The sequence below is a fragment of the Cariama cristata genome, unplaced genomic scaffold (genome assembly GCF_000690535.1).
Source record: "Cariama cristata isolate BGI_N322 unplaced genomic scaffold, ASM69053v1 scaffold21505, whole genome shotgun sequence".
Classification (NCBI taxonomy): domain Eukaryota; kingdom Metazoa; phylum Chordata; class Aves; order Cariamiformes; family Cariamidae; genus Cariama; species Cariama cristata.
This window is the reverse complement of record NW_009619466.1, coordinates 1-14,571: the sequence shown is the minus strand read 5'-3', so window position 1 is coordinate 14,571 and position 14,571 is coordinate 1. Positions and strand designations below refer to the sequence as shown.

Here is a 14,571-nt window from a genome sequence, read left to right as displayed (position 1 = left end):
CAGTGCTTTCCTCACCACAGCTTGATCTTTTAATTTTTTTTCCCAATTTTGGGGCTTTTATGTTAACAAAGACTCAACTCTAATACAAACAAAAAAAACAAACAAAAAGAATAACTTCCCAAAATAGGAGGCATTTAACAATAATTACCTTTAGAGCCCAGGGCTTTTTTTCATTTGGTGTTTATTGTAAACCATGGTAGAAACTTAGCGTTTTATTACATGGAAATATTTCCTTTAAAACGTTCACAATTTTATATAAAGTTTACAATAAAATACAAGAAAATAGGCATTTAAAAATTTCATCAAGTAATACTCTGCGGTAAATTCTCTTCCTTGGTTAACAGGCTTTCTTGCAAGACCAGTTTCAGTCTTTAATACAAACATTAGGGGCAAAATCTTCACCTCAGTGAAATCAAAGGGACTTTCACCACTGGATGCACCACAAAGAAGAGTTAACTCTCCATTTCAAAAGAGACACGGCCAGTAATGCATATAGGAATGCTCTTGTTTCAAATTCAGGACTGAAAAACAGGAGAGCTCTGTAAACAGTATTCCTTGTTATTACATGATCGATACAAGAAAGCAATAGGAAACACTTGATCTTTTCAACTACATTTTCAGCCCCTACAGCACCCAAAAGCAACGCCTCCCATCAGGAACGCAACCATGAGATGTCCGAAAAATCGCTCCAATCTGTGAGAGTGACTAAGGTGCTGCTTAACGCCCTTGTATTCCCAGCTTCAGGACGGTCTGTTAAAATAACAAAAAAGTATGAACCACTATTAAGACTATTTTGGGGGTGGTTTTACTTGGTATTTGTCTATGAGATCACATCACATGCTATGTGAGCAAGCACCTGTGCACTTCAGGATGCCCAGAATTTCAACCAGTGAGGAAACGACAAGCGTTGATAATATGAAGGTTGCTTATGTCACAGAATGCAATGCACAGTACAAGCAGTCAGTGTCAACAGTCCTTTCCCTTTAAAAATAACCTCAAGTATCTTTATAGAACTGCCACTGCTTTAGCCTTTACTGATGTTGCAATGTTAGGGCTAGAAAGTACTAAGTTCTAGGTCAGATTGAGGCTACTACTTGGCCAGCAGTTCAAAGATTTATCTCAGCCTGGTAGGTCCCTTCGGTATCTTGAACAAACCTGAGATGTTATTGTGATTCTTAAGACAAAGGAAGAAAGTGTCCCTCCTCCCTCAAATTTGGGAAGAAAAAAATCCTGCATGATTACTTTTTAAAACCAGGTTGAAGCCTGAGAGTACTCTACGGTTTAAAATCTCAAATTTAAATTTCTTGGCATCTCTGCATATTAATGTGTGCGTGTTGTTTACTTACAAGTATGTATCGTCAATAGCATATCTGATATTCATATGACAGACAACCAAGCACACAGTTTTTCTTGCTGGTTCTTTTCTGACACAATACCATCTGTTGGAATTACAATGTGTAGTACACTATCCTTGAGTTCTCCCCTAGGTGGCTCAGTCGCTTAGGGCTTCTAATGTACAAGTATGAATATGTTACCTTCCTCCTTTGGTACACTTGTCTTTGGTACATGATTGCACCACAGATGAAGCATTTGACTTCTTTTCCTGAGCTGTCAATGCCTTCTGACCTCTATCATCTTTCGTCCCAAACAACTCTTCTTCTATGGCTGATACATCCCAATCATCATCACTTTTCGTCCCAAACAGCTCTTCTTCTAAGTTTGATATATTCCAATCACCTTCATCAACTTCTGTCAACTTCTGTTCTTTCACTTCTTCTTTCTTCAGAAATGCCTGCGCAACATGAATCCCTCCAGCTGGTTTGTTCTTGTTCTCATGGTCAGAAAGACTCTTCCCAGCTTCTTCAGTCCGTTTTTGAATAACTGCTCCTTCTGAAGTTTGGGTAGGTGTTCCAGTTTCTTCAATTTCACTTGCCTGTGTCCCATCCGTATCGCTTTTGGCAGAAGCCTTCTGAAAAGCACCGACTTTGCTCTTTGATGGTTTTGGTGTAGGTGCCTTCTGAGTGATGGCTGCTCTTGGCTCAGCTGAGCAGACAGCTGCTGAAGACCATTTCACTGTTTTTTGTGGGGTGGCAGATGAGGAAATTCCCAATTGATTGAACCTCTGCTTATCTACAAGAGAAGTTATAGATCTCATTACTAGAAACCATGTTTGGTATCTTTTCTATTTAATTTCTAAAATTAAAAACATCTCTGCTCCAGAATCTAGTTTTACAAAAAAGAAGAAAAAACAGTAATTTTTTTCCTCAAAGCAGTTAGGAGGTACCATGTATCTTGCCTATACAGGAGCTAAGACTGTTGCAGCTCAACACAATGTCAAGAACCCTTTCAAGGAAACTATGTAGTTGGCCATAACTATACAGAATATTTCTATGAAAAATTACGCAAGCAGCTATACAGAAATAGTGCTAAATAAAACCTCAAACAGCCGTTATAAAATGTAAGGGAATGAAAAAACCAAAAGCAAACAACTTTTTAACCTTCTGAAGGCAGCTGAGCAGGGCTATTATGAGACGATGATTTCTCTTTAACCCTGAAGCTAACTTGGCGTTCAAGATGCTCTCGAATTCGGTGAATGTCAGGCTCTTGCTTCCATTTGCATTCTCTAGCAGATTCAACAGCACGCAAAATTTCATTGTAGCGATCATTTGGGATACCGCCAACACCCTACGGAAAAAAATTGGATTGAAAACACGGGGGCTATTCCTTCTGGGATTTATATCCTACAAACATAGACTGTCTTTTAAACTTCAAATATCACAAAGCCTGTAGAAAAATCACACAAGTTGGTAACACTGCTCACAGGTGTGGCCATACCCTCCACAGCTGTAATTTGATGGCCATCCTCTCAGGTTAATGAATTACACTTCTTTGTAACACGTGGAAATTTAGCTTTGGATTTCCTAGTTGAGGGTTGTGGTACAAGAGTGAAGGAGAAGAGCAAAAAAGTGCGACAAAGATGACCCCTCTTTTAAATAACTCAAAATAATCTTACAGCTTTAATTCCCAAGGATTCCAGCTTCTCCTCCAGGGCTTGTTCAAAAACAACTCGTAATTCTTTAGTTGAAGAAGGATCAGTCTTCAAAGCATTTCTTAAAGACTGGTTATTTCTGCCTGGTTTACAATCAACTTTCTCAGTTTCTGAAATAAGAATGGAAAAATGCATTTAAGAGACATTTGAAAAATCCACAGGACATGAGACAATTAAAAACTGCACTGAAGCATGCATTTTTAGAAACACCATGGACATACAGGTGCCCTTTTTGTCTACATGGAGTTTGAGAAAGAAGGGAGCGCACATTGCAATAGCATCAGCACCAAAAATTTCCTAGTAAGTGCTATTCCCCATCAAACATTTTTGCTCTGCTTAGCTCAAGTGCCTTCAGACATAGGGAATATGCCTACTTTAAAGAGTTAGCCAGATTTTCAGAACAGCATTGAACTTGGATAAGGACATTGTAATATTGACAAGCACCAAGAGCAAAGAGGAGACTGACCCAAACAAGAAATGCTCCCACCCAAACCACGTAAGCCTACTGAAATACAACGAAAAATACTGCAGGTGTCAAATAATAGCTACTTTTTCTTTCCAAGAAACACAGGCCACTATTTTGAGCTGAATCAACCATTACCATTTTCCTCTTCTGGAAGCTCCTCTATGGTCTCCAACGCACACACCAAGGGTGCCCGCTCTAACAACGTGGAAGAACAGGAACACCAGACAAACAGGACGGAAGAAGGTCAAGGTCCAGAGTGGGACAGTTAGGCAAAAAACAAAACAAAAGAAAAAAATCAAACACACTGATGTCAATTTTTCTGATTCCTGACAATCTGCTTAACAATCACAAGCCCAATGCAACGTGACCCTGGACTGCCTTGGTGGCACATTTTTGTAGAGGAGACCCTGAGACAACAGTCACTGGAAGAGCGATTCAGTTGCCCAAACACGGGTGTCTGGTGTCATCTCAGCTGTATCAGAGTTTGAAGCCGTCAGCACAGGGCTGGCTGCTAACGTCACACAACTCGACAAAAACCCGTGCCCTTCTGGAATGGCACCCAGAAGGCAGGTGGGATGTTTTTAGGCATCTACAATGACAAGGCCACCTAGGATTAAGTAAATGAGGACTGTCATTCATTTCTCATACAAAGTATTTTAATTCTAAAATCTATTTTAAAAGATTGTTTCTGTGCAACTTGATACTAAAAGTTTACAAAAGGCAAGTGAAACGGACATAGAAATCCTCAAAAATATAACTAAAATATACGTTAACTCGTTATTCCAGAGAATTAAGTACTGAGTCTGTATGCGCAACACAGAGGGAAATTTTACATATATGCATATATATCTCTCTCTCTGAGATAATTTCCAATGAAACCACTACAAAAATTCTTCAATCACTCCAATATAGTGAGATTCAGTGTTATCATGTGCTTTAATGAAATCTTGAAGTGTCCTCTGCTGAAAACAGATTCCTAAACACATTAAAATTACCGTTCTGTAGGCTGTCACGTACAATCTCCTTTACAGGCTTCATTTAGCCAGAGTACAGTTAATTTGCAGTTTAGAGACTTCAGATATCAGATGCACGGAAATGCTTATATAGAGACTAATAAAAATCCAGGTTTGTAAAAATGTAAAAATATTCACCTTCCAGAAACTAATTTCTTGTATATAATAACGTAAGAAATGAATATACATTGCTCCTAGTCACTCCTCAGTTCCCCACTCCAGCTGAACCCCCAGACTGTGTCCTTGCCTTGCTGGATGGGGATCCCAGGAGGCTGCAGCAGGGCAGGAGGCATCTTGTGCTGCAGCAGATCACCTGCTTTGGACTACCAGGCTACTGGTACAACTGGAGATTACATCAGTCTTGCAGTTCAGATGCACCTTCAATTCCACTTTGTTCAGTGACACAATTTGAACCCTGACTCTCATCTCCAACCCTTTCTTGGCTTTAAAATAAATTTCAACTTCATACTTCAACCTATTCAGTCAGGCTGTGCTGCTGCTACCTTGCTTAAATCATCCTTCTTACCTCCACCATAACTCTCTTTTCCAATCGATGCCTGTTTAAGCCTAATCGTAAGCCTAACCCAAGTTCAGTGCTCCCTGTAAAGCCTTGCCTTAGCAATAACCAGATGTCTCTGGGTGATCCCAGCCCTTGGCAGACCCTGCCATAAAGCAACTTCTGCTGCTGGCATGAACCGCCTTAACTCCAAACCTAACCTGTGGTCCTCCCCAACAGTCCCACGCCTGAGCCTAACCAAACAGTATTGCTGCTAAATCCCACACCTAGCCCAGAGGCAAATTCTAGACACATCACCCCATATGTCACCAGCCAGCCTCAGTCCCAAACCTAGCCCTACCTTTATCCTCAGAAGAACGATTCCTGTCAGCCTCAGGCGTGAACCTAACTAAAGAGCACCTTCCAATACCAATATTTCAAGACTTACAAACAAACATCCCCACATATTTCCCTAGACAAATTCCAGGACATGCATACACCTATCCAGTAGATGCATACACCAGAGAAGCACATTTTCCACAAGAAAACATCATCTTATTTCCTCAGTTAGTTTCATTTACCTTCAAGTGCTTCAATACTATACACGTGCTAGGAAATACTCTCCAATTATTTGCTTTTCATTTCTTCTTTTCAGTAGTGCATCTTTACAGTTACTCTATAGGAATTCTCGATGCTGCCATACAGCAAAGCAGTTCAAATTACGTTCTCTCAATGGAACTACTCTAACAGCTGGGATTTGACAAGCACCACGTTTGAGAAGACAGAGTGTTAGATTTCAGCGTACTGGATCTAGACCTATCCCAAAAACTTACTATGCATCACTGGTAGCCTTGATTTAGATTTAGATTCTTCAACGTGCTTCACAGTAGTGTTCACTAAAATAGCATAAAAGTAAAAAATAAGGCAAATGTAGTAGAGTAAACAATAACAGACATATACAGATTCTTAAATGTAGCCATATTTAGCCCTATTTATAAATTACATCCTTCTTGGTTTTAATGGGGAAAAAATTAAACAAATTGTTTACAAAGTAAAAAATGGTCCTACTCAACATCAAAGTATGTGTCTATAGATGCTTAACAGTTTTAATACTTCTAGAATCAGGAAAAGAAACCACTAAGTAAATCACCACTCAACTGGAACGTGATCATCTCTCTGCTCACGTCTGTATGCTCTCCTTGTATGCCAGGGAAGAAGCCTTGGCCCAAAGTTCCTTAGTCAAGTCTAGCCTGATGGAGGCTTGTATTCCCCAAAGAGGATCTGCTGCCTCCACACCTCCTATCAATTAGTGCAAACCCCATTTGTATCAGGAAGAGAGTGTGGCCTTGGAGTGAATTAGCCCTTCAGTTCTACATTCCTCAGATCAGCTGGGGGCCTAGGAGCAAATTCGCTTGCGGGCCATGGTCTTATACTCGTCTGTGCTTCAGTGTGGCTGAGTATGAGCAGCTCCAGTTGAAAAGCCATACTACTACTATGCCCTCCTCAAACTAACCCACTCCCTGTGGTTAGAGTCAGTTCAAGCCAATGCCTTGCTAATAGAGCAAGATGCTTTCCAAACTGGGATTAGAATTAATTCAGCTGCCATCATTTATTGCAATTAACTTATTTCATGTCACTGCAAGGCCTGCCTCAACTATATGAGTGTTCGTGGTGCAGGACTACATCCTAAAACACTGTTACCAGGTTTAGCTATCCGTAATGGACTTGAGATGTTAAAGTATTGCACAGACAAAAATATCAGAGTTCTTAAAATTCTTTGAACAACTGTATCTTAGCTGACAAATTAATCAATTTTACCTCCTCTTTCAGTGTTTTCCCTTTGGTGAGTTCTGCAGCCTAAGAACAGTCAAGCATGAAATCACAATTAAAATGACACTTCATCAAGCAAAGCCAAAACTTGTTGACATAATACAAAATTATGTATTGCTAGATTTCACATCTCTTCACTACTAAAGCAATCAACTTTGTCCATTAGAAGTCCTTGCAGCGGCAAAGCAGGAACTTTGCAAACCATGGCATGGAAACAGGCAGGTACCTCGTGAAACACAAAGAAATCGCCAGTGCTGATTTGATTTCAGTCTTTAGTGAGCAAAGTTGATGCCTAGATCTTTTAATGAATTGTAATGTTTGTTTCAGCCAAGTTGCCGAAACCGGAAACCAAATCTGCTTTTTCTTGCACTCTGTACTTACCACCACATGGTTTGATGCTTTCAACTGATCTTCTGGACAATTCTTTTATCTAAAAGAGAAAAGACAGATACAGGAAGAGTTACCAATGGAAATGATCAAGACCTAGCAATGAACATTTAGTACAAAATACCTAGTTTCAGTACTCTTACACAGTACACAGAAATTACAGGGTTTGATTTGGGGAGAAAACCACTACTTGTGTGGAACTCTATTCTACTGCCAAACGTGTATTTCATTCATGCTTATTTCTGTTTGTTGTCTTAGGCGAACTCATGCTTTGTACACCCTGTTCTTACAAGCTGTAAAGTGAAATGAGAGTGGGCTTATGGGCCACTTCAGCTTCCTTAGAGCCAGTAGTGCCTCAACTACCTGTCCATTCTGCTTGGATTCTACAAAAGTGTGAGCTATTTCTCACGCCCTTCCAGTATCCAGGGTTTGCAAATGGAGTTCTTCACGGTTGTATTTCACAAACGCCAAACTCCCATCCCTCCAAACCCATTTTACAGCTGTGGTCATACTGTTTTGTTTACAAAGGTCACTTTATTGATGGACATTTGTCTAGGATTAAGTCCTCTATTGCTCCAGCTATCAAATTTGTTAAGGTGGAGATGTAAAAGCTATTATTTGTCTTTCCAGTTCTTCAAGCACTTAAGTATAGGTTTAATCTCAAGAAAAATGTGTAAAATCAGATGTTGATTTGTAAAGAAGGCACTACCTAATAGAGGAATAGGTCGTAAGGACCTATTGCCATAATCGTGCCATAGTCAAAACTCCTGACCACCTGGATCTTCACCCACCCATCACCTCAAAACATCTACAGCTCGGTTTGAACAAAAGTGTATTTTTCAGAAAAAACAATTTGTTTCCAAACAAATCATTTCATAGAATCCTGGGCTCTCTCAGGTTAGAAGGAACCCATAAGGACCATCAAGTCCAACTCCAGTGCTGTGCTTGATGCACCCCAGGACACGGAGGGCCCTTTTGGCTGCCAGAGTACACTCTTGGCTCATATTCCGTTTCATATTGAGAATAATTAATTAAATTATTACCGAGTGACAAATATGATACTTTCTTTTTAAGGTCAGAACACATCTATTTTCACATTTCAAATGCTAGATCTCATTATCACTATTCTGTGGCAGGTTAAATCCTGTTCACTATCAGAGATTTTTCATCTGTGGAGGTCTTTGGTTACTGCGACCTCATCCTCTTTTAACTTGGTGTGGAACTTCTTAAAAACATTCTGTTTGTTAAGCCTTTCCTTCTAAATTGCCTTTTAATTCCTGGTTTACATTCCTGTGTCTCTTCTCCAGATCGATTCTTCTTTATCAACACAATTTCCAAAGTGTAACCAAAATACTACAGCAATACCATTACAAATTGGGAATATGCAATATGCAACCAGAGACAGAGCAAAGACCAAACGCTAGTAAAATGTTTCTCTATGTCCTATGCTCTCTCAAACACAGAATGCTTCACCAAACAGACCTGCTGCTTCTGAGCAACAATCAGATCATTCTGCTCCTGAAGCCTCTGCCCCAATTCTTCTAGCCTCCTCTCGTAAAAGCTGTTCTTTTCATATAGGTCTTCTCTCACCGATGATTTAAACTTCTCAATTTCTGACAGGAGCTAGAAAGCAACCAGAAAAAAAGTAACTTCATATTAATATTATAGAAAATATCATTAAAATATTCTACGGTATTATAAAGTTTAAACAAGCAAGTGGCATGCTGAACTACTTTTCACATTGTTTTTCACCAAAAGCTTAATGTCTCCTGTGATTTCATGGGGACTTGCAGATATTACAAAACAGTCGTCTGGATCACTTTCGCTCTACCCAAGGAAGGCTACCGAAATCTCAATACAGAGAAAGGGACATACGAACACGTTGCTAAGATTGCCCAACAGGAAGACTGCAGGAAAAAGCATACGACTCTCTAAAAATGTTTTGCTTCTAAAGAGTGTCCAATAATGCTATTGGAAGGAGAGGAGATGCGAATTTGCATGATAAACCTAAGACCTTAGCTCTGAATGTAGAAGAAAGGGAACAATATTTGAGGTGCACCATCCCAAAAGTAGTACTTTTTTTTTTTTTTTGAAGTGGTTCACTGGGCCACTTACCAGGGACTTCTCTGCCTCATGGTCATGATGAAGGGCTTGTACTCTAGACATCCACTTACTTTCCTGCACAGAGGAAATCAATATTAGTTCCTGCTAACAATACATTAACATTTAGTTCGATAGATGCAGCTTTATTTCTTGTTCATAACACACTACCGTTTAGTTTGATAGATGCAGCTTTATTTTTCTAAATAAAGCATAAATACTGAAAAGATTGCTGATGATCTGAAACTTGAGTAACCCCATATTTAAGACCTAGAACAGTCATCAGCATGTTTCATGCATCCAAGTGTGGTTTTCTTGCCAATCACTCTAGAAACTACCTATTTGCTCCTTGATTTGTATCTAGAGTGACTGTGAGTGAGAAAGACACAAGTATTTTGAGACATCTCTGTGTATTAACAAGAAGAGGAGGAAGACCAGGGGTTTTTCCGCCCAAATAGTTATTTCAAGCACTCATTAACAACGTGTTTTGCGTAATGATGATAAAAAACAGTGTTAATAAATGAGCTTCAGTGCGCACAGAAGTTTCTTTGATGAAAACAAAAGCCATAAAGTAAAACTGACTAAGCTTTCCACATCTTTCAGCAGAAGCGGCCAAACTTCTGGATGATACCAGCAGGAGACCAAGACCTTCCCATCCCAAGAACCATGAAATATACAATGCACGTCTCAAAGGGTCACCAAAAAAAAAAAAAAAAAAGAGTGAAAAGGTTCATGGGTATTTCCAAAGGCCTCACAACTCATTTTTTTAATAGGAACAACCTGGACATGCAGGTGACTCTCAGCTCAATGCAATGACCTTGGCCTCAGTGGCCCTTCCTAGCTCAACCCTTCCTACAGGTGGGACTTTGGATTGTCCAACAGATTTGCACCAGCATCTGTGCTGCTCAGATGAGACAGTCCTGGTACAGAAGTTGCACCTGACAAGCTCCACCACTTCACAGGGTTCAAAAGCCACAGGGTGACAAATCCTGTCAGAAAGTTTCTTAACCTTTTTTTTCATCTTGGAAAACGGAAAATTCCAATTTGTCCGTAAGTGGCCTCATGGATCAGCAGACATAAAGGGTTTAGTAGAGCCTTCTGGAATTGAACTGCAACCATACTCGGTAAAGCTAGATAGATTTCATCATAAAGAATAAGATGATATCAACAAATAAACAACAATTAATTGATTTGGAAAGGAGAAGGGAAAGAATTCCTTGATTTCCGTTCTAGAGATTGTACTAAATAGTAGTCAATCTTTAAAAACAGCTCTTTGAGGCATTGAGAGGGATAAGAATTTTACTGAAGAATTTAAAATCCTACTCAGAGATGGAAAAAAACAAAAAGAACACAAGATGCCTGTGAAAAGCAATCCATTACTTTGACAGTGTTACCTGTTTTTCAAGAAGTTCAAGCACATTGGCAGAATCCGGAGCACTCTGAGGTTTCTCTTCTGGGAATTCTTTGCTGTCTTGCAGCGTCCCTAAACTGGATTTTTGCTGCAGATTGGACTTCTGTAATTCTTCCAGTAGCTGAAAGGAAGGGGGGAAGGAAATGAAGAACATGTAGACAGATTTTGTTAACTGTCATTTAACACAAAATTTACTTTAAGGATAACTATGCACAGATCGCATCAGATACTTCCCACATTTCCCACAAGATCAGCATTTATCAAATGTCAGGCTCTGGGAATGCCCTGCATGTTTGTTTTGTGACCCACCTAGACATTTACAATTCTCTTTTGAGTGAAAACTCTGGAAAGCATTTCCAGAGCATGTCTCGAAAACACATGTCTTTCTACTGTCAGGACGATCATGTGGAGGTTAGTCTCCTCCATGCCAGTTAGGAGAATCTTAATATAAGGATACTTTGCAGAGAGCAAGAAGAACAGTATCTACTAATCTCTAAAGAGGCATCCAAAGGGTGAGGAGTAAGAAAAAACCCGACATAGCTCCTGAAGGCATAATTCCTTCATCCAGAACAATACCATTAAAAAGAGAAAAGAACTGAAATTATGTTAATAAAGTACCAGTAGACAAAGATACAATTAGGGCTATCATCCAACTATTCTTTTTAGAGCTTGGTAAGAAGACCTCTAAGATGACTACATCACATTTCAAATACGTGAAGTTTGCTGCCGTCTAGGCTAAAGGGTTCATGAATTAACACGCTGGAAAACGTCCATCACTTACCTTTTCTAATGTGGAAGAAGATATTCTTGAAGATAACTCCTTAAGCTCATTCATAATAATCTCTTTCACTTTTTTTAGTTCATCAGCCCATTTCTCTTTTTCCTCCTCTTTCCATTTATGCAACAATTGCAGAATTTCTTCTTGTTTGGATTTTTGCTGCTCACAGTCCTGAAATCATTGTAAAACATTCTTTGTTTTTTTTCCCCACATCCAATACGAATTCAAGCCCCTAGATGATGCATGGGAAGCAGTCATTTTCAATGCACAATGTTTTGACATCAAAAAACATAAACCCCACCAGTTTCTGAAGAATTCTGAGGAAGCAAACTAGACACTTTGCTAGCAAAACAAGTACACTTCCAGAAGTTTGGGTAGTTCCTTATTTTTCATTGAATAACACATGAACAACCTTACTTGGTCCTATCAAAGGTCCACCTAGTTCAGCATCCTGTTTCTCACAGAGGCCATAAGCGTAGGGGTGGGAAAGGATACTACCAGGGCAAGCAAACACGCCTGGTCTCCTTAACAGTCTCCAAGCTGCCAGTTATTTCCAGCTCAGAAGCATTCCTCAGCCCGATACACTTCTGTAAACTTAGGAACCTTCGATCCATTTCTCCTCATACACTTTTGCGGTCGGCCCTTGGGGCTGCGTCAGCTTTTAGCAACTGCAACATCTTTTGCCAATGAGCTCCACAAGCTGCATGAAGAGCCGAGTTCATTTTTGGGGTTTGAATCTGGCTCCTGCTAGGTTCGTTTGATGGATGCTAAGTCCTGAACTGGAAAAGAGAAGCAACGATTGATACCTAGTCACTCTCTGTAACTCAGGACTTCGCAGACATCACTGTCTCACTCTCCATCTCTACCAAGCTGTTGTCTCTTTTTCACACTGACAGCTCTGGGCATACTCAGTCATTCTAAAGACAGACCGATCATCTTTGTAGCCCAGCTCCACCACTTTTCAAATTCTGTCACAGCCTTTTGCAGAGGAAGGGACCAGACCTCCACACAGTATTTAGGCTGTGGCTTGCACAGGGATTTTTCAGAATAATGCCTCATATTGGATTTTCTTTGCCGGCTGCTACTAAGCACTGGGCTGACATTGCCCTGGAACTAGGTATCACAACCTTAAGATCTTGCCCTTCAGTAACAACGCTCAGCTCAGAACCCATCATTTTGGACGTCAAGTTAGAATTCTTTTTCCCCAGAGACATTGACGCTGCCTCATCTGTGACATAACTCTTACCATTCCATTACCTGCTCACTCAGTTCTGGATACTCCTCAACTTATTCAAAGGCCTGCATTTCACTGCCCAGAACATACACACTGTTGAGGTAACCTCTGCATCGCTCCATCACAGCATTCACTCTGAATTTGTTCTCTAGTAACTCGAACCAGCAGTCATTGTACACTTAGGAAGAACGAGATCTTCTGTTCCCTTTCACTTCAAAGGAGTAGAAGGGACCAAGAACTGGAAGCATGACAGTCTTCATCCCAGTTCCCTCCAGTAGACATTGTCCTTCAAAAAACACAGACGAAAGATCTTCCACTCTTTCAAGCAAAAGACAACAGAATGAGACCTGAATTGACAGGGGATGTCAGTCATGGCAGACAACTGCAGCCAGTCACACTTCCCATTTCTATCTTCCCTGACATCCCAGGAAAAAACAGCACCTTTGAAAGGTTCTTGTTGTGTAACACTGCAGGCTGTAGCTTCAGGACATTTCCGGCAGTCCCCTTGGAGTCAGGAGTCTCAGCTAAGACAAGGGACTTCAAAATACACCCCTAAGGCACCAAAAAATCCACTCTGCACTATTAGCAATTCCCCAAGTTCCATCTCACAAGAAAAACAAAGCTTCAGGAGCAGGAGAAAGATGTTCTAGACGCACCTCTCAAAAGTGAGGTGGCACAGAAGGAATGAGCAGAATACTGAGCACATGTCCACCGAGGGCCAAGGCCCATTCTTCCAACAGTGCTTGCACTCCTAAGGGAAACTCGACTCACGCTCTTCATTTGGTCATTCAGTACTTTTGCAAAAGGGGAAAAACCAGGAAGAGCAATGGTCCCAAGAAAAGGGAACACGAGGACTGAAGAAAGGAGAGTTTGAAGCTGTGCTCAGGGAAAAAAACACTGCATGTTTTAAAGAAGATCAGGTTTTCCTCTGAAAACAAGGACAAAAATAATTCATGATAGCCATATTTTGTTTAAAAGTCCAAAGTATGAATTCTTGTGAGGCACTCGCGTTACTTCGTACATATTACCTTCAAACACCTGACCATATTAGCCTGTTGTTCAGCCTCTAACTGGGACTTGGTGAGCTGCAACTGCACCTTCAGTTTATCCATTTCCTCCTGCAATCTGTCTGTCTCTGCTTTCCCCTTCTGCCCTGTTTGAGAGAAACACAGATTTTAAAAATGTTTGTTGTCATGTCTGCAAACGTGACACTTGCTGCAAGTGCGTTTCTATAGCGTTTCACTAACATCCTCCCGCAGTGTGACTCTCTTCGGCCAGCTCCCCTCCCACTCCCACGATTCTCCAAAGACACTTTTAAATGCGGTATCTTCTCTGGACTGCTAACTTCTCCTCAAAGACTCAACAATACCGGTATTACTGACATGCAAAATAGTTCCGGAACTATTTACAAGAGAAAGTATTCCAGAATCTGACTTCAAAGGCATCTAAGCAACACAGGCTCAAGAAAGGAGCGATGAAGGACAAAGGGAACCTCAATTCTTCAATTCTGTTAGGTTTAGCTTATTCTAAAGAACTTTTGGAAGGAGTTCATTTGGAATACAACTCGTTATTGCTCTGGAATGAGTCAGGGGGAATGTCACTGTCAAAAATCATGTTAAAATACACAGAAGTTGTAACAATCTTTCATCTTGAAACATTTTATCGATTTACCAAGCATTTACTAGCCCATCATCTGGGAATCTGAGCACGATGGAGAAGATTATTTCAGAAATAACTGCATGGAGAATTTCCGTGGACTAATTCTTTAGACAATAATTAGATCAACTGTTTCTGCACCATCTTCTCT

At 40.3% G+C, this 14,571-nt stretch overlaps 1 protein-coding gene across 1 annotated transcript; it reads right to left on the bottom strand.

Moving 5' to 3' along the window:
• Window positions 1–1,535: 1,535 nt before the first annotated feature.
• On the bottom strand, window positions 1,536–13,917 carry LOC104162525 (zinc finger protein DZIP1-like; the record flags this gene model as incomplete). The annotated part of the gene is made up of 10 exons (XM_009701276.1): window positions 1,536–2,130; window positions 2,499–2,685; window positions 3,014–3,159; window positions 5,858–5,920; window positions 7,236–7,284; window positions 8,724–8,864; window positions 9,357–9,419; window positions 10,736–10,873; window positions 11,534–11,701; window positions 13,793–13,917. Coding segments are annotated over 10 exons (1,675 nt in total), but the record flags the coding sequence as incomplete, so codon positions are not given.
• Window positions 13,918–14,571: the final 654 nt, after the last annotated feature.